A 25,527-nucleotide genomic window follows, 5' to 3' on the forward strand; every position below is an offset into this window, starting at 1 on the left:
AGCCTTTCCCACCATTTGTCTAAGTAACCTTCATCTTGGGGTAAATGAATAAGTGTTTGATGCAGGGAATATCTTTATAGTCTTTTAATCTAAAATGCACAACATCCTTACCAAAAGATATATTTTTTAGAAATGCAGAGTTCCACAGAGACCATCATGGATTTACTTTGGCTACAGCTAACATTAAACTGCCTATACTGTACTTTTACTATCATATTTTCCGTGGCTCAAAAAAAATATGCAGTATTGACATGAATTTATCACTAAAGGCAAGGCCAAAGTCATTTTTTGATGCAAAAGTACTCAGGAGTGAAGATATTAACTTTACTGTATATATTCCCTCTTTAATGGAAAGGTCTCGCCATTCAATGTATCTTCTGTTGCAAGGAAATTTTAAGAAAGCTGTAAGTGGCGCAAACTGAAATTTCCCCTGGGCTGCAGTCAGCTCTCTAAAGTAGTAATTTACTTTTGTGTTTTTACTGAAATCAGTTATTTTGGGTAATTTAAAAGTGAAGCTTTCATACAGTCAAGTCTGCACTGAAATATTTTCACTTTGAGCTTAAATATTGTGAGTGGCAATTTGATTAAAAGGCTTTTTAAAATAAACAAAATTAGAAGTTAATGGGACTTGTAAAATGCACTCCAGGCAGGTCTATGATCCATTTATCTTGGTTATTAATTGTAATACCTCACTGGCCAGAAAGCAATGTAAGTAGGCATGAGTTCAGATGAATTATCCCTCGAAAAACGTATGTGTTATATTAACTGCGCTGTACTTTTTCTCTGTGTTACTATGCATAGCAGGAGTATCACTGTAAAATCGAGAATTCCATTCTTTACTGTTATTTGAAATTCTTGCTTCTTAAGGTTCAGAATATTCTCCAGCCATATGGGCTAATCATTCATATAGCCTAAAAGGGGTGGTTCACCTTTAAGTTAACATTTTCTATGTTACAGGATGGCCTTTTTCTAGCAAATTTGCTATTGGTATTCATTATTTATTTTTTTATCATTTATTAATTTTTTTGCCCCTTTCCACCTTTTAAGTTGGGTCACTGATCTCAGTAGCCAAAAACTCTTGCTCTTCAAGGATAAAATGTTTACTTTTTATTGCTTATCTTCCTATTTGGTCCTTTACTTATGCATAACCCACTCTGTCATTCAAACCACTGTCTGTTTGCTAAGATACTTAAGGCCCAATCATCCAGATAGCTGCTGGAACATCAAGCTTGAGAGCTACTGAACTAAAATCTAAGTAACTGGAAAAAAAAAATCACACAAATAAGACCAATTGCAAAGTTTAAAAAAAAATCCATATCTACATTGCACTAAAAGTTAATTTAAAGGCGAACTACCCCTTTAAAGCACAGCAAATATATAGCACTGAAGGACATCACAGAACCTTACAAACTAAAGCTTGGATATCGATACTAGATGGACAGGTACCACACAATGTGGCTGTGTATGTAGGGTTTATAATGAAGAACGTTAACCTAACTGCAATTAATAAGACTATTAGTAATCACTGAGGGTTCTGTAACCCTATAAATAAGGAAGCTGCAGGCTAAGTGCTTTTATACAGGTCACTAAACGCCAAGGTGACTTTTAATAGCCTTAGCCAGTTTACATTATACAGTACAACACAATACTATATGTGACAGTGTTATTAAACTTTCTGCATTTTGATTAAAGTCATTTATTCAGAACTTTTCTTCCTCAGCAGTTTATCAATCCAGTCATGTCCTAAAGCATTACTGCAATGCTGCTGTTCCAATAAATGCGTCTCAGTCAATCAAGCACCAACTGCCACAATATAACACAAGAGTGCCTCCCCTGCCTTACTGACATGATATGTCAAGTAAGGCCCTCAACTATATTCAATTTTAAACTGCAACAATGGTTTTTAGGATTTATCACTACAAGATCCTCTTTGAGGCCCAACATTTTATCAGTAACATTCTTAGCCTTATATCTGTAACCTATGACTAATGCCACATGTAGCGTATGGAGCAGATTTTTGGCAAGTCAAAAACCACCTGCCAAGAATACATACGCTTAAAAATCCTCCTACCTGTGCCTGCACTCGAATGCATTGAATATTTTTCGGTGCAGGCACATGTAACCAATATCCGCCAAAAATGCAAAGTCTTGCGTTTCTTGGTGGATATCGGCTACATGTGCCTGCACCTGAGCGTATTCAATGCATTCAGGTACAGGCACAGGTAGGAGGATTTTTATATGTAGCGTATTCAGCTTGCCGAAAATACGCTACATATGCTACTTTTGGCATTAGCCTAAGAACGCATTTTAGTATCAGCCTTTCAATTTACAGCTTAAATGGCTTTGAAATTAGTCTTCTAGTCTTCAAGCAGATGAAACATACATTCTTACCAAATTTTGCTCTAAGTAGTCTTCAAAATTACAATGTCAGTTTTGCCCCGTTTATTTTATCCTAAAACATATTTTTTTAGTTCAGCCAATAAAAACAGCAGATAAACTTGATTTCAGGGGTTGAATATGGAAGGAGTTAAAGGTGTGGTTATGATAATGATAACAAGTGGGCAGAGAGATATGTGGTAAAGATGTTAAACGGAATCAGTCATATAGATATATAAACAAAGTCATTTTTCAATTTAACAACCGAGATTTGTTTAAATTAAAAAATTCTTAAATTCATCAAAAGTTTCAGCTGTCAATCATTATTAGTATCAGTATTATCTGTTCCGCCTCTGTGCCTTTGGCATACAGTCAAGGCAGGCAATTACTTTAACTTTTGATTTTCAACTCCTCTCATTCCTACTTCATCCTCACTGCCTATAATCATTGTAGCTTGCGTATGGGCACAGGCCTCAGGTCCCTCATTCAGGCGCACAAACAAGATTTTGGGATAATGCAAAGCTTGCCTTAATAACAGTTCTCACAAAATGTTATCTGCATGCTGTCTGAGATTGTGAATTCTGAAGATTGAAGGAAACAAGATTTAAATCATGTTTATAATATAAAAGAACTTGGATTTCTTAGGATGACAGGTCCACAGTCAGCGAATCAGCTGTCTACTACTCGCAAATACAAAAGGAGAAGTAAAAGCAGTTAAATACTGTGGTGGTTTAAATGCAACGATCTGGAATTACCATTCAGTCTGAAATTGTTGGATAAAGCCCATAAAATACAAATCAGAGGATATTCTGAACATGAAATAGTTGGCAGACACCAATCATATGAAAATATCTTCAATTGTAGGTCCCCCAGGGATATCGTCCGATACACTATAACTGTGCAAATTTTATCATTAGCCGGCCAACAACCTACCGCCATAGTACAGAAATGATCTGCGTTTATCAAATAGATAAATAGCAGTTAAATATTCCGTTACAAACTTCTAAATGCTTCTTTCTAGATGAACTTATACAGAAAAACTCAGGAGTGTATAAAATAATTTACCCAACTGCTGCATGAATTGGCCTATACACTAAATATTTTCTAAAGAGAAAGGGAATTCATTTCAACTATTGCAATGGAAAGAATGAAATGAAAGCACTTAACTATGTAACACCCTTCCTTTAATGATGTTTATTTCATCATTTTGGTTTTACTTGATGAGTTTTATAGCCCAGAGTTCTTCACCTTCTCTTCATACTATTGCAATAATCAATTCACTGTATATGAAATAAAGTGAGACTGGCCATTCACTTATTATCACACAAGCATTACATTTCTTTTACTGGTTGTATATGAAATCAACATGCTAAATTTCTAATTAGCAATTTATTTAGGGACATGCTGCACTATGCAAATAAACCATTCCTCAGCAGGTAGCTATATTCATTGCTAATTAGATATTTAGCATGTTGATTTCATTCTAAAGAGAAGAGGTGATGACTCTATCTAACAACCCATGCTATCTGAGTATGGTTCACTACTATAAAGCAAGAGTTTCCCAAAGCAGCCATCAAACATGACAAAGAATAACAGTTTAAGATGCCATACATCTACAGAGAACAATGGACTAACCTTATGCTCTGTAGTTTAAACATGAGCCAGTTGGAATGGGTGATTTCAGCCAACAATGAATGCACGAGTAGACATCTATACTGTATAATGGATGTAGATACAAGATGCACACAGGACAAAAGGATAGGTATGGTTGCAGGGCCACTTGCTATTCCCCTCCCTTTTTAAAGGAGAAGGAAATACATTTTGGCACATTAGTGCCACCTAGAACGTTATATTTATTCAGCAGAAAACTTTACTATACCTGAAAAAAGACCCTAGAAGCTCTGATAGCAGCTGCCATTTTAGCTTGGTCTTGGTAGCTTCCTGCTGCAGTTATAGAAGTTGGTAGCTCAGATCACACATTCCTAAGGGAGAGGGAAGTGAGTTCTTATGCATTCTCTTGGGAGGGGGGAGGGGGAGAGAACTGAGCAGACTCAAGTCCCAAACCTGAAGGAGCCTTAAAAGAGAGGAAGTCTGATACAGAAGAATGTGTTCCCAAAAAAAGAAGACAAGAAATACTGTCTTTCTTTTGACAGAGGACTATATGACTCTGTGAGTGCTTATGGCTGTATTTACATAGACCTTTCTGATAAAGCTTACTTAGTTTTTTACCTTTCCTTCTCCTTTAAATACACTAGGTTATTCACCCAACATTCCTATGCCAATATGAATTTAACCAACCACAGGACATGACATTATTTCATACTGGTCCTAGCTAATAGCACACATTGCATTTTCCCTGCCAGCAGAGGACATACCTATCCACTCTGATGTGCTCAATGTTGTGCAGTACCAACAGAATTTTGGCACTAAAACTCTGAAATCCATTGATCTGAACAAATAGGTGTTTTCTCTGTCTACATTTTTTGGGCTGGTAGAGCAAATTCTCTGAGTGCCATTATCCTAACTGTATTTTTACTGTACATGACATAGGGTTGACTACTTACTAACCCCCTTAAACGGTTTACATTAGTGTAAAGCATAGAAATTAAAGCATACAGAGACTAAAACTTCATCAGACTTTTTTTTAAATTAAATGGAATATTTGTGATAACAGGGAAGTGGGGGGAGGGGGGATGAGTGGATCTTTTATTTTAGGACCAGCTTTATAGAAGGTGAGGCCCTGGGTTCTGCCAAAAGCCTGGAATACCAACACGAGGGGCATATTAATATAAATCATGGATGGCCAACCTGGATGTTGAGCTGCTTGTGTTAAAGAATCCACATGAGAATGAGTGCCGGGAGAAAGGTTATAAATAATTTTAGCGATAAAAAAAAGGTTTATTTATTCTTTAAGTGTGCAGCTATAGAGTACAGTCTAAAGTTGGGCAAGTAATCAATGATAGCATGTTTTTGTGAGAAGCCAGTAGCCGCTTTCACTCTTTTCTGCTATGTTTTAAAAGTAAGAACTTGCGAATAAGGCTCTTGGGACCAACATTAATGGATCTTTAGTCTGTTTTGTGTGTAAATGAAACAAAGACTGCAGTACAATGGTAGAAGGTTCCATACACTTGTAACAATTCTGATTCTTTTTACCTACTAAGGCATTTGTGTTAAAAAGGAAAGAATGCATATTTGGTGGTTTTGAGAGTTTATTAGTCAGAAAAGCTTGTGGCGGAGAAAACCACTGGTGTTGCACAAATATGCCGTTTCTCCCATTGCATTACAGGATAGGAATGTTCATAACTAAAACCTTGGTTTCTATCCACAATCCAAAGAAAACGTCTGAGGTTTTTGGGAGGGTAATGTACTGAAAAGCCAGCATCCTGAATTTGAAATTATTTGCTCATTAAAATCCAAAGTAGTCTATTTTACCTTTTTTTTTGTAACAGAAGTGAGTAATGCTTTTGGGATGGAAAAATAAAGAACGACTAACCATATTTTCCCTTGTATTTTGGAGTAGTGACAAATAAAAGATACTGCAGACATGTAATGGTCCAAAGATTTATTGAACCCTACTAAAACTGACTGGACTGCAAATTTGCACAGTACTTCAAAATCACTATTGGTCAATGTGATGGTGTAACAAGAAGGAGCTGAGAATAATCATTGAATTACAGTAATCTTGGCAGCTGCTCCCTTTCTCAGCATTGCCAAAGGTTGGCTCATGTGCCAACACGACACAAGTACAAAAGCAATGTCAGTATTATGGCTAGCACTGCATGGTTACTGTTTTTTTTCAACATTTGGGGTACATTATCTTTCTATAGAATATGTTTTATTCAACTTTACACATTATTCACTTATTCACATTATGCAATATGTGCGCAGTGTTAATTCTACATAACACTTGTTTGAAAACCTAGTGTAAATCATTTATGGGGTGTGCCTTTTGTGTACAGTATGTACTTGTGGTTTTTTGTCTTGTTTAAACTAAAGGACCTTATTGTCCTCTTACATTTGTGCAGAACACCCCCTTAGACTGTAACAAAGTCCAGACACCAAACTCTTGTCATAAATGTCATCCTGCAATATTTTTCAAAAAGTATCAAGAAAAGCGAATTAGTGTTTTTCCTAAATCTTATTTTAGGCTGAGTTTCCTATTGACTGCTTTGTCCCCCTGGGGGACTAGGCTCATAGTTTGGGAACCTCTGGCTTAAGGCGAACATTGATCAGCACTAACACTGGCCTTTTGCCAGTAAGAGAGGTCCCAATACAATATTTCTGTAGGATCTGGACTTTGCAACAGGAAACTGGTGTCTTATTAGACAGCCTATGATATCACTATAGGTGATAGTATGCACAATGGAATCTATTAATTCAGATCTGGTAGAGAAACAGATGTGTACAAGAGTATAGAAGTTACTGTCCAGATGCGTTTAACTGTCCAGATGCATTTAGCATTTTTAAAACCCGTATGATAAACTGCCCTGAAAGGTTACCATTTGTGCAATGAAACATAATTTTTTTAGCGTGTAGTGGTACAGCCATCAACCTCCAGCTATGAATGCAATTCAGTGTAGCCCACTAATAGCCAAAGGGATAAATATCCTTATATTATCAGGCTTTGCCTCTGTTCTATGTATCATAAGAAAAATCCTTATTCTTAGTGAGTTTAAATTTTGGGGCCTGTACAGTGTTCCCTACTGTCCTGAACACACTCCCACTGATTTCACATGCCTCACCTGCTAAGTTGTGCCCCTGCATAGTTTACTTGCAAGGAACCTATAATGCATAAGTAATGACGAGTGAATCTGTCCTGTTTTGCTTTGCCGAAAACTCTGCAAAACTGCTGAAAAATTTGCAAAACACATTAAAGTCAATAGCTGACTTTTTATGTGGCAGCTTTTTTGTCTCTGTGACATTTTTGTACTGCAAATTTTTGCCACAGTTTCTCAAAAATTTGGAAATGCGGAATTTTGCTGCAAATCCACGCCTGATGAAAAAATTCGCTCATCGCAATGCATAATATAATTTTTTGCCAAACTGAAGAGCTTTTGGGATGGAGTATAGTAAATGATTCCGGCATAGGGGTTGTTTTTCGGCCTGAGAATCAGCCCCTGTGCTGGCAACACAGGTCCAGGCACACAGAGTGGATTTCAGAGCCAAAATGCATACTCACGTGTTTCAATGTTGAAAGGGAAGGGCCAGCTTAGGTGCTGACTCTTGGCTGAGAATCAGCCCCCTTTGGCATTAGCCAAAAGCTACATGAGTGGCATATCTCTCCTACATACATTTGGCTAAATTGCACTAAATCTGGTAATTTAGTCTGCAGGTCAGATTGCACATGAATCAAGCAATGGGTGGGGTCGCTAAAACTAATTGGTGGGGGTTGGGTAAAGATGAAGCAGATTATGGGACAGAGAAGTAAAACCTACAGTAAAATCTACAGGGTAAGGAGGGCACAAATGCTTGAAAAAAGCAAATGCAAAGTAATATTAGAATAAAACATATTATTAGGGTTTAATCGCTCTTTAAAACTATGGCAGCACATAGTTACAGTACAACTGTATGCAGCGTCTGAAAGCGATGATTTACAAAAATAGGTGCTAATTTGCACAAATGCAGCTGCCAATAGCAACCAAATGGCAATTAGTTTTTAACAATTTGCAATACAAAAGCAAGGACCTGATTGGTTGCTATTGGCAACTTCATTTGTGCAATTTAGCAGTTATGTTTTTAAATACACCAGCCTTGTATCTACTTTATCTATATCTAACCATAGGTCTTGTCAATAGAAGAGAAAATAATAACATCTGTATTTAGAATTAGTATTATTATCCTTTATTTGATATAGTGCCTACATAATATATAGTGCTTTGCAGAGATTTTTCGTCATTAGAATTCCTTGTAAATACAAAAAGCAAATATTCTATTTTAATGTGTGTTATGAAAAGACAGCTGCAGAGCATTAAAAAAAAAAAGTCAGAATGAAGTAGGTACATTTATTTGCAGCTTTTGGCAAGTGAGGTTATTCACTATGAAGCCTGTACACACAATGCATTACGTTTCCTAGGTATTTAATGGGAATTTTAAGTAAGTGTTTCTAGTGAGATATCTGCTCTATGGTTGAGCAGCCCTAAAATGACACAGCAGGAGTGCCAGGGACAAGACGCATGTAAAGGGAATGCGATTAGCTGTCCAGTTTTAAAGACGGGTGGAAGGAGTCCCTTGGAGACTTGTCATTAATGGAAGGAGATGAATATGTTCTCCCTTTAAAGGTTAGATGTCAAACGCTGCATGTTCTGCAGGTGTAGGCACCAATGTACTCCGAGCGCAGCCAAGACATTAGTATTCCAAGCTTGTTCCAGGCACGACGCATTGCTTAGCAACTCCTGGATTTATCTGACCCCAGTTCATGTAACCAACTGTGTCTCAACATGCCTTGTTGGTTAAAAGTTTGGAGAGAAGACATCGCACACTGGAAACTGATTTACACAGAGGAGACTAAATCAATCTCACTGGAGCAACCTGTGTTCTCTTACAGATCCTAATATGCGTCTGTAAAACCTCTGCCATGTAAAGACTTCAGTACAAGGATCAAGAGCTTTAAACTGCCTCTCTTTGTGGAGCATTTAACGCTTTTCTTGCCCAAAGGATTTAAATTTACTATGTATTGAAAATAACATTGCTTGTTATGCCTGTTTTGTTAGGGTGCATCCATGCTTTAGGGACAATTTCCTTCACACAATACACAAACATTTTAATCACTAGAACTCTCTGACTGAATTAGTTTCTTGCTAATAATGTTGGCATTTACCCAGATGGTTTTCCACTTGGGCAATGGGAGGTTGCCATTCCTGCTCGCCATGATGAAGCTACATGGCTGTACTAGGTTTCTCCTGTGGAGCAATGACTTAAAGAATAGCCATGTCACTAAAGTACATACATTTAAAGGATCTGCTTTTATTGCAATATATAGCACTAGGACTGTTATTATAATATACGTACCTTTTTGGCTGAATCTATTATAGCCAGGTATTGTACTAGGATTTCTGAAAACATCTTAATGACTACAAACAGGATTTAACAATAGGAGTATTGTAGAAGCACCATATGCAAAAAAAAAAAAGTTTACTTGAAAACTTTACTTATATAGTCAACATTAGGACCTATTATCCAGAATGCTCGGGACCTGGGGTTTCTGGATAAGGGATCTTTCTGTAATTTGGATCTCCATACCTTAAGTCTGCTAAAAATTATTTAAATATTGAATAAACCCAATAGGACTGTTCTGCCTCCAATAAGGATTAATTATATCTTAGTTGGGATCAAGTACAAGGTACTGTTTTATTATTGCAGAGAAAAAGGAAACCATTTTTAAAAATTAGAGTTATTTGCTTATAATGGAGTATTATAACTGGTTTCCGGATAAGGGATCCCATACCTGTATCAGATTCTGACACTTTCAAGTGAAAACAATTGAGACTTTTTTCTATTGTGTAACCCGATGTCTATTAAACTTTATCATTAGGAATCTCTAAGTCACAGGGCTTAAGGTGGCCATACATATTAAGATTTTGCCTTCCTAATGACCAATTTCAGTGCATTCCGACAAATCGGTCAAATTATCACAGGTTTAGTGGGCACTGAACGATCGCACATCTAGCGATTTAAAAATTTTTGTTGTTACCAATTAAATTTGCCTATGCAGTACTAAGCAGGTAGTTTTCTAAGCTTCAATTAGACAATATCGCTTGAAATGGTCATTTTCGTTGATGGACAAATCATACTTGTGTATGGGCAGCTGTAGACATAAGGAACACCACAGATAAATATTATAGACTGTATTGTATTGAAGGTTTGCTGCTATCTGTTCTGGGAAACAGTCAATATTAGTCTGTAAGTTTGGAATTTCTGCTAATCGTGGGTTCAAAAAATTAAGGACACCATAGTAATGTTGCAATTTTACCCCAAATTTGGCCAGGGTTCAAGAAATACACTAAATACAGCACCAAAGACAAATTTCTTTTTTGTGGCAATCTATAATATCACAACAATTTAAAATTATAGCAAGCAATAACTAATTATATAGCATTATGGATTTTGTAGTCTAAAAAAAGTCCTAATTGGAAGCATATTCTACTAACAATGAAAGCCTTGAAGCAATGAACTGGTTTCCGGTGGTCACAAGCTAAGCATTTCTCCAGTTCCTCTGTCATCAAAATGTACACCCTTTTAGGTACAGGGAGCCCAAACAGTATAAATACAATAAGCACGCCACTTTTGCAACGTAGACTACAAGCAGCTGGCAGAATGTATTTACTCCATGGGACAAGATGGTGTTGTATGTCCTGGTGAATTAAGATGCGGGGGGCTTACCAAAAAATCAGATCATTTAAAGGAACAGTAACACCAAAAAATGAAAGTGTATAAAAATAATTACTATATTATGTACTATTGCTCTGCACTGGTAAAAATTGTGTGTTTTCTTCATAAACACTACTGCAGTTATATAAATACCCTGCTGTGTAGCCATGGGGGCAGCCATTTAAATTGAAAAAAGGAGAAAAGGCACAGGTTACTAAGCAGATAACAGATAAGTAGCATAGATTCCCATTGTATTCTACACAGTTTATCTGGTATCTTCTTATGTAACCTGTGCCTTTTCTCCTTTCAATTTAAATGGCTGCCCCCATGGCTACACAGCAGCTATTTCTATTAACTAGTAGGGTTTCTGAAGCAAACACGCAACTTTTACCAGAGCAGGGCAACAGTACATTATATTTTAATTATTTTAAAACATTTTATATATTTTATACATATTTTTTAGTGTTACTGTTCCTTTAAGGCTCCCACTCTTGGTTTGTATTGGGTAGAATAGTGGAATTCCTTGTTGGAATGGTAAACAAGTATCTTAAAGGGATACCACAGTTGCAACCCAATAGCCAATAGGGGATGGCAGTTTTTCAAAATATCTCCCTTTTTGGAGCTCAAGACATCAGAATTTCCAGGCTCCAGTGGTTATGGAGCACTGGGAGTTGGACTGCTACTTCATTTTCTCTATGGGAGCACATAGTAACTGATGTCCTAAAAGATCAGGCTTAGGTTGGATTTTTTGGCTGCTCTAACTCTGAAAATACAGTAAAAGAAATGTGCCATTAGTAAATAAGATGACATAACTGCAATTGTATATTAATATAAACAATACCCCCTTAAAAGCAGAACAGATAGCATGAGCAAATGTGAGCTCCTATATACAGGGATATCATCATAAGTTTTAGTGGCCTTCTTGGATCATTAGATAATGCTTTGACTGACTGTGCTGTTTTCAATAGAAAAGTGATGATGCTCAGTATATCTGTTTTAGACTTAATTCTACTAGATACTGGATGATGCTCAGTATATCTGACAATACAATGTTCCTTCCTAACAGTAAAGTATGCCGGTTCCTGGGAAAATTGGAAGTTACATTGGTGAATCTGCCCAATGTTTCAGGATATCTTTGGGTGCTAAACAAATGTGGAACAGTTACTTAATTTTCTAGCTACTAAAGGTTATTTACTAATATAAGTGTATGCTAAATTCTACCAGAGCACTTATCCATATCCACCCTGCACTACACTGATGAGCCCCAAAAAGGGCAAAACCGGTCTGTAGTTGGGAATCTGATCAGCTATTATCCTGGCTTCTGCTTTAAACCCAGTGGGTGAGCTTTAGCCTAGAGGATAAACCCATGTAAATGGGACAAAGCCCATGTAAATGGACTTTTCTAGGAGCCTTAAGGAATTTTTTCCCAGAATCCTGTTATGACATTTGCATACGTATGAGGCGGTCTCCTCAATCCCTTTAGCTTGTTCGTGTATCCCCACTCCTGGCTCTACCTAAGCTGATCAGAAAACCCTGCACTACACTGATGAGCCCCAAAAAGGGCAAAACCGGTCTGTAGTTGGGAATCTGATCAGCTATTATCCTGGCTTCTGCTTTAAACCCAGTGGGTGAGCTTTAGCCTATAGGATAAACCCATGTAAATGGGACAAAGCCCATGTAAATGGACTTTTCTAGGAGCCTTAAGGAATTTTTTCCCAGAATCCTGACATATCCATAGTAAACAGACCCTTTTGATACTTGTAATAGACTGATCAAAACTGATTGGTTGCTATTGGTAACTACATTGCCGTTGAGTAGATTCCGGTGCTTCCAGTAGAAAAACTGCCCTTAGCCCTCATAAAAATTTTGTTTTGCTATAAATGTCTTTTGTTTTTTTAAATCCAAATTTAACCTTCAAGATAAGGAAAAAGAGTAAGACAAACTAGTAAGGAAAAAAGAATATTTCACAAAACTTCTTTCCATAGATAAGTTAGTTTAGCAAATCTGAGACGTACAGCAATGATAAATAGGAGACATTAAATCTAAACATAATATGTGGAAAGAAAAAAACAACAAGAAATATTAGCTTTGCAAGGGATAGCTCAATATATTTATGAAATGTACATAAATAGTTTTAGGGTAGGGCAAATAAGGAACACCACAGATAAATAATGGACGAGAAGATGTGAGTATTAAAATGAAGGCCAGTAAATGTGTCGGTAAGAAAAATAGCTTGTTTCAAACTAATTCCTAGCTATATAAATATACACATTTATGCATCCCAGTTGGTTGTCAATCTGCTGTTATCATTTTCTATCTATTATTTTTCTCCTTCAAAAGTCTCTGGTGGCATATAACTGTGCTTACACATATACTGAGAGTCTCCTTGTCACTATCTTACTCTAAAATGTGAGATTTTGTTTTCTCTAAGCTATTGTGAAGTAATAACAGATAAACCAAATTGAAAAAAAACAAGTAAACTCAGAATATAGGGTTTATATAGTAGTCTATAGGAAACTTTGTTTTAATTTTTCTTTAACCACTGAATTGGGCCCATTATATGTTGTAGAATGACTAGAATAAATCACAGACCATAGTTGCTATAGTACAATGGATATTTCAGAACATTTATATTTTCTTCTTTTAAAATATTCTGGAAACTTACCACATAGAATAGGGCTGTGAGAAAAAGCTACAGAAATGTATGTATTACTGCATTAATTTTATCTAAACTACAATCTTATAAATACATTTAGGGTGAGATTTACTAATCCACGAACGGTCTGAAGGCGTCCGAATGCGTTTTTTCGTAATGATCGGCATTTTTGCGACTTTTTCGTCACCGTCGCAACTTTTTCGTATGTTCCGTGATTTTTTCGTCCATATCTGCGACTTTTTCGTCGCCGTCGTGAAAAAATTGGATTGGTTTTTCCGCCGTTTACTATCGCTCAATACGAAAAAATCGTGACGGCGACGAAAAAGTCGCAACAAATATGAAAAATCGTGACGGTGACGAAAAAGTTGCAAAATTTTAGTTTCCAATACGATTTTTTCCCTTTCAGGATTCGGATTCGTGGATTAGTAAACCTGCCCCTTAGAGAATTAATGACATTGCCCAATATCCCTGAATTCCTCCTTAGGAAACACTCATTCTCTTGATGCTAACTTCTGGAGCACTAAAACATTATTTTGTCTAGTCCTGCACTTACGGGCAAATGCCCATACTTTGGGCTCTCCAATTCGTACCTGTATGTTAACTGCCCACTTAGATTTTAAGCTTTATGAGGCAGGGACCTCCTTTCTACTGTGGCACTTAATCTCTGTGTATTTATACTTATTTATTGTATTTAATATAACTCTAGTCCTCCCTGTGTGTAAGTGTGTATATTGTAAGATTGTACAGCGTTGCGTATCCTTGTAGTGTTTATAAATAAAGTTATACATATAATAACAACATGAGAAAACAATTAACCTCATCATGTTTGGAAGGATTAAGCAGTTATCACAGTATATTTATTTAGAACAGCAGAACCTATATCCATTTCTGTGTTAAAATATAATTTAATTAGAGTAATAAGAATGAATTATGCACCATTGGGGTTGTTTACATTATCTATGCAAATGGAATGAGATCAAGATTGTTTTCTTTTTGTTTTTAACAGGAATTGAGACATACCCATGTCTGTTCGTATTCCAGATGTCTTCCCAACTCATCATCATCTTCATGCATTAGAAAACCTTCCTGCTTTGCTTGATGGTACTCCATCCGTAGTTGCTGGATACGATCTGCTGTACCAGATGTTGAGCGACCACTGAAAAAGCAAAACCAACAGAAAGAATACATGATCATACCAAACATATATATTGTTTTTCATCCAGTGCAAATTTGAAAAGTTTACATTATTTCCAAAAGGTCTGATGCCATCTGGATGGTTTTATTGCTAGGAAAAAAAACCTGTGAAAGACAATGAAATGTCCTTCATTTATCTCACAATCAGGGGGCATGAATATTCAGAGTTATTTGCCCAATTGTTAAAAATATTCCCCCATTTCCCAAAAGCTTAAAATTATATTGAGCAAAATATGGCAAGATTCAATCTTTATTCATGTCAACACCTGCAAGAAAGCATTTTTCATGAATAAAGGACTATGCAAAAAAGAAAAGAAAAACATTCAGTAAATGAGAAATAATAATCACACATATTTCCCAGCTGGAAGCAACAGTGAAGAATCATCTATTTTTTATTTGCTGCCTCCTGGTGGGCTTTTATTATTCATAACCACCTTGCTTCTTCATAATGACCTTTCCCAACCCTAAACTATACGGAAATGTGTTAAAATTCTTTTCGAATTAAAATGTCACTGAATACAGTACTAATTTCTCCTCCTAAAAAGCAAAATGTCAGTACTTTTGCCAAAGCAAAATACAAGAATGTCAAGAGCAAGAAATGATAATTACAATTTATAATAAGGTTTACCTTTAGGGAGTGGTGGCAAATGTAGGCCAAAATGTGGCCCTGCACCTTTTGCCTTCCCTATGGCAGATGGTAGGGACTGGGCTCTCCTGCACCTGTTGACATTGTGCTCTGCACCTTGCACCAGATTTTTTATCCGGCTCGAGGTGCAGAATGCAGCTAGATGCCAAGCAGGCATGCTCTGTATATAAGTACTAAGGGGTGCACTTTTGCACTTATTTATGCTCTGGGACCAAAGAATTATAAGCTGTTACCAAGTTAGTAGTATAGTTCTTTCTTTTGCCAGTGTATGTGAGAAATGAGAAGCTGCTCTGGAACTAAGGTGTGGAATTTACTTACTAGCTAAACATTACAATGTTTGAACTAAAAATCAGCAGACTGCACATTAAGGGGCAGATTTATCAAAATGTGAGTTTAGAGCTTAATACATAAAAACTTACCAATGTTCATTCCTATGGAATTTTTAGAATAGAAAGTTAGAGTTCACCATTTGTAAACTCACATTTTGATAAATCTGCCCCTAAATGCAAGACACCTTGCTGTGGCACACAGGGGCAGATTTTTCAAAATGTGAGTTTAGAGATTAATACATAAAAAATCACCCACATTCTATTCATTCCTATGGGATTTTTAGAAGAATATATACCAAATGGTGAGTTCTCATTTTCACCCATTGCTAAATACACTTAAACTTACACTTAAAGATCCCATAGGAATTAATAGAATATTAATGTATTATGTATTAACCTCTAAATTCACATTTTGATAAATCTGCCCCACAGTGTTTTTGGTGATAATCACTGCACTCTTTATTTGCAGTTGCATTGCTGCATTTGCAGTTGCTGTTTATTATAGTCCCCCTAGGGCAAAGTGTAGGATGCATTACTGTTTGATCAGCTTTCATGTTTCCCAGAGAATAAGTGATTGGTAGCACATTTGATACCCCATTACGTCTAGCACTGTTGAGCATCATTACTATTACACTTTATTTATATAAGTATAAACTGTATATCTATATTTTATTAAAGGAGAACTAAAGCCTAACTAAAGACATAGGCTAAATATGTTGTAAATTATGTTTTGTGCTACTGTACCAGCCCAAGCCAACCACTGCCTTTAGCAATGAAGATCTGTGCCCCCAAAGATGCCCCAGTAGCTCCCTATCTCCTTTTCTTCTGATTCACTGCACAAGCTCTGTGCTGCTGTCAGTTACTCACAGTATACTGTATATATATAGAATATAAGTGTCACAATATAAGGCTCATTAGTAATTAATACAGATAATTACTGCATGGCAGCTCTGAAACCATAACTATTAGCATGAGATTTTAATCATCAGCCCGTTAGGATAAGCTTATATGACAGACAAACATTATTTTCTTTGCTTGATAATTTACAGCGACCCCTAAGTTTAGCTTCTCAACAGCTGCTCAGAGCGCACTGAGCATGTGAGTGTTACAGACACCTCTAACAGACGTGTCCAGTATGATCACCGCCTGTGACTGGGTTATTACTACTATAGAGAAGTTGAACCTTTAGGCTGGTTCAATAAGTCATATTCATTTTAAAGGTTTAGTTCTCGTTTAAGTGTGAAGCAAGAATTACAAAAGCTGTACTGTTTTAGAAACAAATTTATCATGGTATAAAAACAATTTCTAAAAATATGGCAAGATGATGTTTGTGACTAGGTGAAGCATTTAGATGAGCATACTTTGTACGCAGGACACATGCTGGTATTTGCTTTTAAACTAAACTTTATTTAAAGTCATGTTCCAAGGAAAATATTAACCAAAAAGGACACTAGACAGGGACTCAGTAGGTGGAAATTGAAAACTGAGGTTAAGTACTGCAGGTAAAAGGCCACATTTTAGAGAAAAAAAAAAGAAAAAGCTGCTAAATTAGACAAGGTTATAATTGCAGGTAAACATTAGGCAGTAGACTGGGTGCTAATTGTACAAAAATAAGGGAAATATGATTTTTAAGACTTTGGGTTTAATGATCATAAATTAGGCACATACCTTCTCAAGCAAAGACACGGAAATTAAACTCTTAAGGGGTTATGTAGTAAAAGGCACTAAGTTTGCATACACAAAAACTAATACAAGTGCAGAAAAGGTTAGCTTAAATTGAAACCTAAGAGCTTATTGGTCAGAATATAATATACTTCACTAAATGACTAAAAGCATTTGGAAACCTGCCTCTCTAACATCTTGTTCCCAAACTAAGGGCATTGCTCCCTATAACAGTCTCTACCCTTCTGTGAAAGTTTTTTGTTAGTTGTTGGTGGGCTTTGACACGAGGGAGGCTGGGCACTGATATTGGAAGATCAGGCCTAGCTCACAGTCAGCATTTCGATTTAATCCATATGTGTTTAGTTGGATGGAAGTCAAGGCTTTATGGAATTCCTTCCATCTCCATCTCAGTAAACCTATGTTTAGTGATGAGCAAATTTTTTCGCCAGGCATGGATTCGCAGTGAATTTCCGCATTTCGCCAATGGCAAATTGTTTTGCGAAAGTTCAGGAAAAATTCGCTGTGGCGTCAAATTGGGCGCGGTCACGTAAAAAAAAAGGCTTGGTTGTGTCAAAAAAGGGCGCGGTCATGTAAAAAAAGCACGGGCGACAAAAACAATCGCACGACAAATGCGTTTTGCAAATTTTCTTGCTGTTTCGCACATTTTATGGCTAAGTGAGATGGGACAGATTCGCTCATCACTACCTATGTTGCCTATAGTAGGTAGCAAAGCAGCTACTGACCTTATTATTAATAAAGGGAACCACATTTTTGAACCCTGCACTTTACTGTACTGTGGCCCACGGCAGCACAGCAGGCCAAGTGGAGCAGAAAAGACAGAAATTTCAGGCCCACTGCATTGCGTTCTGCATACACACGTCTTATTTTACTTAGATGCACACAAAGGAGACTACTATGAAATCCCTTCTCTAACAACCCTGCTTAACACACACAATCTATCCATAGGAAGTGGCATAAAAATCATTGCACGTTCTAAGCTTCTGTCCTGCACTGTTTCTGCAGCAAATCATCCGTATGCTGTGACAGAACTAGTATGTAGGAAGAGACATACAAAGGCAATGCTATTACATGGTATTAGCACCGGTTGCCTTTTTGATAAGCAAACCCAGCTGCTTTGGGATTTAGCCCACTTAGTACCATGACTGTCTGCATGTTGCAGTGTTTGACTACTTGCCTATGAGTGAACAAGGAGCAGCTGTGATCCCCATATTTTATCTGCAAATTTTCTCATGAAAACCATTTATAAGTGGGAATTTGTGAGCAATTGTTTCCACTCCTGCCTCTTGGGAGTCATGCTATAGCAAATGTATAACAGTTATTTTATCCTAATTTAGGGTGGAGAGAATTTGAATCTGTATGCACATTTTTTTGCAGCTTGCCTTACCCATATCAGGCTGTCAGTATGCCAAACCATGCTTTGCAGTTTAACTTAGAAACAAATACATTTCCTAACAAAGGTCCTAAACTGTACCTGAGCAGTTACCGATAGCAAACAATCAGGAAATTGGTTTTGATCAGTCTATTACAGTTTAAAAAATAAATGTGAAGGATCCCTTGGCACCACCTTTTCAAACTGAATTATTGATCATATTTCTTGCTTAATTCTTACACGTGCGGGCACTTGGGGGACTGATTTTATTTCTTGTTTCTCTGCAAAATAAGTATTTTAAGTCCAGTGGAAAAAGTGGTATAATCCTTATATGTCTGACACATCCATGTTGTTGTATAATTATACACACAGCTCAGTCCCCTGATAGGAGATGTAGCCTGTCAGCACTTTTCAGGATTCAAACCCTGGTTTGTGTAGAAATCTGCCGGTGGATTTCATTGTTGAACCAATGGATATCTGGAGATCATAAATGCTGATAAATCCTGATGCTACCATTGTCTTATGCTACCATTATCTTCACCTCTAATCTCATTAAGGCCAGGTGCATGCAGTTCTAACATTAGAACCCAGCCTTCTCCTCTTGCTCATTGCTGGATCATTGAGTCAATTCTGTGTTCTAGATCCCTTGTTCCTGAGTGAGTCTAGTTTTTACTTTTTCCTTATCATCCATACCTGATCTCCTGGTTTCGACCCCTGGCCTTATTACATGGATGTGTTGTTGCCTGCCATCTTCCCTGACCTATAGCCTGACTATAGATCTATATCTCAGCTTGCTGTCTGCCCTGACCTCTCATTCTGTTATATGGACTTGCCTTTCAGTCTGCTATAACTCATCTGTTTATCCTTATTTTGTTTCTCATGAAAGCATTTATTGTGCAGTTACTTACTTCTAGTTTCTGTCAAAGCGCCTAACGTATACATCGGGTTACCAAGAGCATATGCTCCTATGAGCCGGTCACACACCTGCGGCTGTTCCTGCCATTCCTTTACCTTTTGGGTTTTGGAAAGATAATACAGAAACATTCCCGTTTACATATGAAACAGTTTTTTTGTTGTTGTTGTTGTTGTGAGTATAGGTGTAAGGTGGTCGGTGCAACAGCACATTTACCTTGGAGGGAAGCGTAAGAATAGATGGAAGGACTGCCCTACTTCTCCTATATTTATAAAACATTTCTAATGCCTGATGCATGTTGCCCACTTGGACCCCTGGCAGTATTCTCCCCATCTCCACACCCCCCACATGACTACATATGGTACTTTACTGTTAAAACAACCAGCAATGCACTTTACCTCTTTTGTTATCAAAGTGTTTAAAAGGTAATAGCAGGGGTGCTATTTACTGCAATGTAATTTGAATATTTAGCATTACGCATAAGCATATAATGCATGAAGTAGACATCAAGAATTCCAACTAATATGATATACTGTCAGAGAGTCATTCAAAGTGGCAGATTTAATATGAAATCATTTACATTTATAGCAAAACAATGACTGACTGCATCTTTAAAAGGCCACCCTTGCCTTACAATTTAAATAAAATAACTAATTACAAATAACAAATAATATTACAGCTTATAATGTTGAAGTTGAAAATGCCTGTTATAGGTATGCAAAAGTCCAAATAAAATGTAAAGTCTCAATAAAAATAAAATGTCTTTGCCCATGTGCGACAGAAGACACATAAAGCAGGAGGAAGCAGCGGCCCATCATTTACTATTTTGGCTAACTAATGTATAAAAGGCCCTATAGAAATTGTCAGTAGTAGGGTTTGTATGTTCATAAAGTGTTCAAGGTTTCCATCCAAATCAAACAGCTACTCGTGACAAAATGGAAATCTCATTGCAGTAATAAAATTTTAAAATCATCTACTAAAATTCCATTACCTAGGCAACATTTTAATCAGTTTGAGAAAATGATCAACAGGCAGGAAATTTTCCATTACTTTTTTTCCCTCTAATTTTGCCAAAAACAGGAACTGTGTGATTTAACCCGGTGTAACACAAAGAAAAGGATGTAGCATTTTTAGAAAAATATTTATGGAGAAGGATGGCAATGTTCCGTATGAATGTTTCCAAAAACAGTTACATTTAAAACCTAACTAGATGCCTTGTTCTACAAAGGTTAATGTACTGGTGAGTAAAACTGCATGGGTAACATACGAATCAGTCAAGTCGTTTTTCAGTCCCATAAACCGCAATCAAACTGGCCTGGGGACCATGTTTGTAGTCAAATTGGCAAAATCTTTAAGCTTTATTGCTAATTTGAGCCTTGAGACAGGGGCGCTGCTGCCATAAGGCATAAAGTCACTCCTGGTAACTTTAAGAGCTGAAATTCAAATTTTTAAATTGGTATTTTGGCTGTGCAAGTGCAGAGAGGCCAATAGCGCTCTCTGTGGTAGCGGAGGGGAGTGCAGAGGAGGGAGGATGGGCAACATCAACAGGGCAATATCAACAGGGCAACCTCAGGGCAGCACTAGGGGCTGAAATGCCCCTTTCTTCAGAGGAAGGTAATTACAGGAAATTAGAAAATGCTGGCTACTCAGTAGTTGCTATAAGTTACACAAAATTAAACAAACAATAATGTTTTTATACCAATTGGCATTTTATCTTTACGGAAAACATTTCCCCTTCATTTTACCGACACAGGAAAGATATTACACAGAAATGTGTCAGGTGTTGCAGAAACATTTCTTAACAAAAAAATTAAACTGAAATTTGTGCTGAAACATATCTACATACTTACAGTAAAAAATCCCAGCTAACAGATAAAGCATAAAGAATATTTGTCTGACTGTGGCACCAAGGGATTAATGTGCAGGCCATATTCCATGCTAAAGTGGGCTTGTATTGTAATGCTAAACTCTAGGATTATGTATTCTTTAGCCAGCACCAGGTAATGTGAGGTGCATACAAAGTCTAAGTGTAACATTTCTGAATTTCAACTTGGCTCCTGACAATTATATGAATATATGAACTGCATTGAAACGCAGCAGATGAATTCAATCAGCACTGTGCAAATATCGCATACATAATCTATTAGTTTACCCCAATGAATCTGAAGCATTGAATTCTAACCAAATGAAGTCATCAGTAATAACGAAAACGAGACTGATAAGATGATATTAAAAACGCACATTTGTGGCAAAAAGGTAGATTTTTGATGATAAACCGTCATCCTTCTATTTTCCATTTGTAAAGGATGAACAAAAAATATGGTTTTAATCAGATGGCAAAACTAAAGCAAGCAGCAATGAAAAAAGAACCTGTTTAAAATGCAGAGGATTGTCTTAGGTTTGCATGAATATGGCTGTTTATACTGCAGCAGAACATGAAGTAATGGAGACATATTAACAGAAATAAACAGATCTGGGGAGAATCAGTCATTGATCTGTTAAATCCTTTAACTCTTGTGTCTTGAAGGTCTTTCTCTGCTGCAGGCGCTTACCCATAAGCCATTGTAGTCAAGAGAGAATAGGCAAATCTATATTTAGCTTAAAATCCTTGTGATGTTTTTATTATTATTCTTTATTTATCCCTATGCAGAAATTATAAATTAGTCGGACTGGGCTGCCGGAGCACCGGGAAAAAACCCACACCCGAACCCCCAGGGCACACCCTCGATCCGCCAGTCTCCCTCCCCTGACGCGAAACAAGTGAGTTTTATTCAGGCACGCTTGGGGAAGGGGGTTGGGGGCAGGTTGTGAAGGTGGCGAGGGCCTCCTCTATTTTGTGGAAAAAAGTTGCACGTTTTCCAAGATTTATCATGACTTTTCTGTAACTTTTTCCCGCACATGCTTTTTCAGTTTAGATTTTTTTTATAAACATCTGACATTCATGAGATGAATGAGTGAGAAAAATTTGAGTTTTAGTAAATTAACCTCCACAACTTTGGAGAAAACCCCCACCGACACCAACGCACCATTCAGCACAAGCTCCTTGCAGATAGTGCCCTGGCTGGAACCAAACCTAGGACCCTAAGGATAGGAAAGTTAGGCAAACCATCATCAGTCAGTATTTTTTAAAAACAAACTAACCAAAACTGCCACATTTGTTTGTAATATAACCCTGGGTCATTTATATCTTCTGGCACAAAATAAGTACAGCAGTACTGATGCCTCAGCAAATGTCTTACTTGCCTCCATTTGGTGTGACAATGGGGAACTTTACACCACAAGCAGGCAAGCAGCATGTCATATATGTGTGTAAATATACAGAGAAGGAATGTGTGGGCATATAGTTTTAAATGCACTCACATATTACTATTGCTTCAAGAATATGATCACATTGCACAGTGCTAACTTGCTAACTGAACATTACAAAGCGGTTGAATTGTGCACAAATCTTTCAATCAGTTTCCTCTCTACAATTTTCAATGCATATTTGGGCCTATGCGCATAGTTTATTGGCTTGTCATACTCTGGTTCTAACACAGATGTGCTTTTGATGTTACCTCTTTTATCAGCTTCCGCAGTATGAGAACATGGAAAATGACTTGGTTCAGGCCTAAGCTTCTTTGCACACTTGCTAACTAATAGCAAAAAGAGCAGGGAGCTCTGCAACAATACTCATAAAACTTTCCCAAACTTAGCTTTTTGAAGTAGTTGCCTTTTCTTTTTTGGGAAGGTGCAAAAATCTTGTTTATTTTAAGATGCTAATTGTTTTTACAGTGTGACAGCTCTGATTTATTTAAGGGTGTCATGTACTGCGTCTCAGCTGCTAGGTGTCTGTTGTTAGCATTGATCTTTCTGGCAGTGGGGTGATTGCAACACTGTGACCATTATATAACTACTGTATGTTTTAACTGTTAGAGAACCCTTCTGGCACATCATTCAGCTAGCTTTTAAAACTGCACTAGTAAAACTTTCAAATCTGAATTATTTAATGGCTAATTAACATTGTTCCAATCATTTGGGCTAAATATGAGCAGAAGCTGCTGTTTCTCTCTACATCTATCCCATCCCAATGAAATTAGTAAAGACTGCAATCCTATTGGTGGACCTCATTCCCGCCTCAGGTGCCATATATGGCCACAGTATGGTCAAAGTTGGACTGCCCAACCAAATCTGGGCCAGCTTTAGTTTCTGGATAACATTCATATGTGATGTCCTCTATCAGCATCAATAAGTCCTATTCTGTATATGAAAAGGGCAGATGTGAAAGGCTGTCTGACAAGAAATATAATCATTTGTAATAATAAGTTATTTGCACTCTGGATCTTTACACTAAAAACAGAACACACACGCAAAGCACACATTTTTGCTAGAAATATTAATCAAACCGCTATCAACAAATATACTCTTTTTATTGCTGTAGCCATGAAAGCTCAATGAGATCACTGAGATGCAAAAGCCTGAACACCAGGGCTGATACAGAATGCCCAGTTCATAAAATACTGCATTTCTAGCAATATCCCTTTTTTAGGGTTTAGGTCTCCTTTTAATGGTGTATAATATGACACTGAATTACAACCGATAGGATAAGATTAATGATGACTAGTGATGAGCGAAATGTTTCGCCAGGCATGGATTCACGGCGAATCTCCGCGTTTTGCCTTTGGCGGATTGTTTTGCGAAATAGATGAAAAAATTTGCCGCAGAAAAATTCGCCACACGCCCAAAAATTGCCGCCCGTGTCAAAAGAATAGTCACAAGCGACAAAATAATAGCCACGGGCAACAAAATAATAGCCGCGCAACAAAAGAATAGTCACAGGTGGCATTTTTTTTTTGACATGAGACATTTTCGCCGTTTCGCAAATCTTCCGCTGTTTCATGAATCTTTTGCAAGATTTGCAAATTTTTCAGCAGAGCAAAACGGGACAGATTCGCTCATCACTAATGATGACCAGGAGAACGGAGGGCCCCTTAGATTGGATTATTACAGCACAATCTGGAAATGACATACTGCATATTGCATTATGTCATTTCCTTTCTAACATATTTAATATCCACCATTAGTACTTTCTTCTGTTAATAGGATTATTGAAGAAAGTGAATTATAAGTACAGATCGACCTATTTTATTTTAACTGGACATGATGCACCACAGAGCACACAACATGTTACAGCATTCAGAAAAATAAATATGCCAGGACACAATGAGATTAAGGGGTTATATAATAAAATATGCAAAGTTTGTTTTAGTTCTAATCACAATCAGCAGGTAACATTTACTAATCACCTACAGTTAAATCCAGGCTACCACAGGCTACCTGAATGCTTTCCCACCAGTTATAAAGTGAATTGCCTGGGGTAAAACAAACACAGGTCTTTGTTTTCCAAAGTCACCCCAAAGTTTCCTCGTGAGTTGGTAATTACACACCGTCAGTGGCTGCAGCAGAGTAATTCAACATACAGTATATGGCATCATTTACACCCACAAACACAGTTGTACTCCCACACTTTTTCCTGCAGTGAGTTGAGCATTAAACCCCATTCATGAAAGGCACTTGCCTCAAAATGTGCTCTTTGCACTTCCGTATAGTTGCGTTTGGCATTGCTCAGTTCTTCCTGCCTTCTGTTCTGAATAGTGATGAGTGAATTTTTGTCGCCAGGCATAGATTCGCAGCGAAACTTCAGAGAAAATCCGCCACTGAAAAATCCATTGCACGGCAAAAAAAATTGTGGTTGTATCAAAATGGGAGCGGGCGGCAAAAAATTACACAACCCCCAAAAAATTGCGCAACAAACACGTTTTGTGAATTTTTCACCATTTCACAAATTTTTAGGTGATCACTCATCACTAGTTCTGAATCAATCGCTGCTGCAGGGGAAACCCTGGAGCTACTGCCACATCCTGACCAGGGTTCCCTTCACACAAATCAGCAATAGTCCCACACTTTTTCTCCTAACCGCCTTTTCCTGTGCTCATCTTAACCATTGCAGTGCTC

General features: G+C 37.3%; 1 protein-coding gene across 3 annotated transcripts in view; it reads right to left on the reverse strand.

Annotated features, from left to right (window-relative positions):
- Positions 1 to 25,527, reverse strand: part of pard3b (par-3 family cell polarity regulator beta) — a 673,678-nt gene that overhangs the window by 142,769 nt on the left and 505,382 nt on the right. For all 3 annotated transcript variants that reach the window (XM_031893388.1, XM_031893387.1, XM_002936393.5), the window contains one exon: positions 14,420 to 14,555. In XM_031893388.1, the coding sequence (XP_031749248.1) occupies positions 14,420 to 14,555 (136 nt within the window). The remainder of the gene's footprint in view (positions 1 to 14,419; positions 14,556 to 25,527) is intronic.

Source organism: Xenopus tropicalis, chromosome 9 (genome assembly GCF_000004195.4).
Source record: "Xenopus tropicalis strain Nigerian chromosome 9, UCB_Xtro_10.0, whole genome shotgun sequence".
Taxonomy (NCBI): domain Eukaryota; kingdom Metazoa; phylum Chordata; class Amphibia; order Anura; family Pipidae; genus Xenopus; species Xenopus tropicalis.